The sequence below is a fragment of the Acanthisitta chloris genome, unplaced genomic scaffold (genome assembly GCF_000695815.1).
Source record: "Acanthisitta chloris isolate BGI_N310 unplaced genomic scaffold, ASM69581v1 scaffold18310, whole genome shotgun sequence".
NCBI lineage: Eukaryota > Metazoa > Chordata > Aves > Passeriformes > Acanthisittidae > Acanthisitta > Acanthisitta chloris.
In genome coordinates, this window is record NW_008653574.1 from 5,950 (window position 1) to 6,695 (window position 746).

A 746-nucleotide genomic window follows, 5' to 3' on the forward strand; every position below is an offset into this window, starting at 1 on the left:
AAGTCTGATGCCACACCAGGCGAGTCCACCTGACTGTAGCATGCAAGCTGCTATCCAGAGAAAGGAGAAACATTTTCAGGGCATGTTGGAGTATTCTAGAGACCATGAGTCACTCCTTGTCAGAAAACTTGTTACAGGTGGGGAACTTGCTGTGCTGCTCTGCCTGGCTCCTTCTTCTCTTGCCTGGGAGAGTTTGTAAACATGAGAGAACAAGGTAGACTAATAGATCTTCTCAAATTAATCCCTTCTGGGGCTGCACGTTTATGGTGATGGCAAATTGGGTAGGTGAAGCAGTGTAGCTTCAAGCACATAGACCAGCATGCATATAATCCCTAGGGACAGCAAAAAGTAGGAAATGCAGTAAGGAGACTGCAGTTTTTAAAGCAGGCAGTAACTTGCTGAGCTTCATAGGATGTGCTAATAGATGGGGGGGGGATAGCAAAAGGGTAGACCTTGGGGATTTGGCACATCGGTGGAAGAAAGGTAGTTTGATTTATGAGGCAGTAACAGATCATGAGCTTGTGAGCTCTTCTGTGCTGCGAAGTCTAATCAGAATTGCTGCAGCATCCTCTGATTCAGGCTGTTTGAAAAGTCATGCTTCTCTGGATAGGTGTTACTCTTTACCATCACTCTCCAACCCCAGCAGACTCTAGTGAGGATCCGAAGTGTTCCAAGAGCAGTGCAAGCCCATCACTGTGGTCTTTGAAGTTTCCCTAATCAGACAAGCTTCTTCTTTAGAGGCTGCA

General features: G+C 46.4%; 1 protein-coding gene across 1 annotated transcript in view; it reads left to right on the forward strand.

Annotated features, from left to right (window-relative positions):
- LOC103808831 (unconventional myosin-Vb-like) overlaps positions 1–746 on the forward strand; it is a gene marked incomplete at its 5' end in the record, with an annotated part of 12,027 nt that overhangs the window by 2,670 nt on the left and 8,611 nt on the right. The window contains one exon of the mRNA XM_009081640.1: positions 40–137. Within this exon, the coding sequence (XP_009079888.1) occupies positions 40–137 (98 nt within the window). The remainder of the gene's footprint in view (positions 1–39; positions 138–746) is intronic.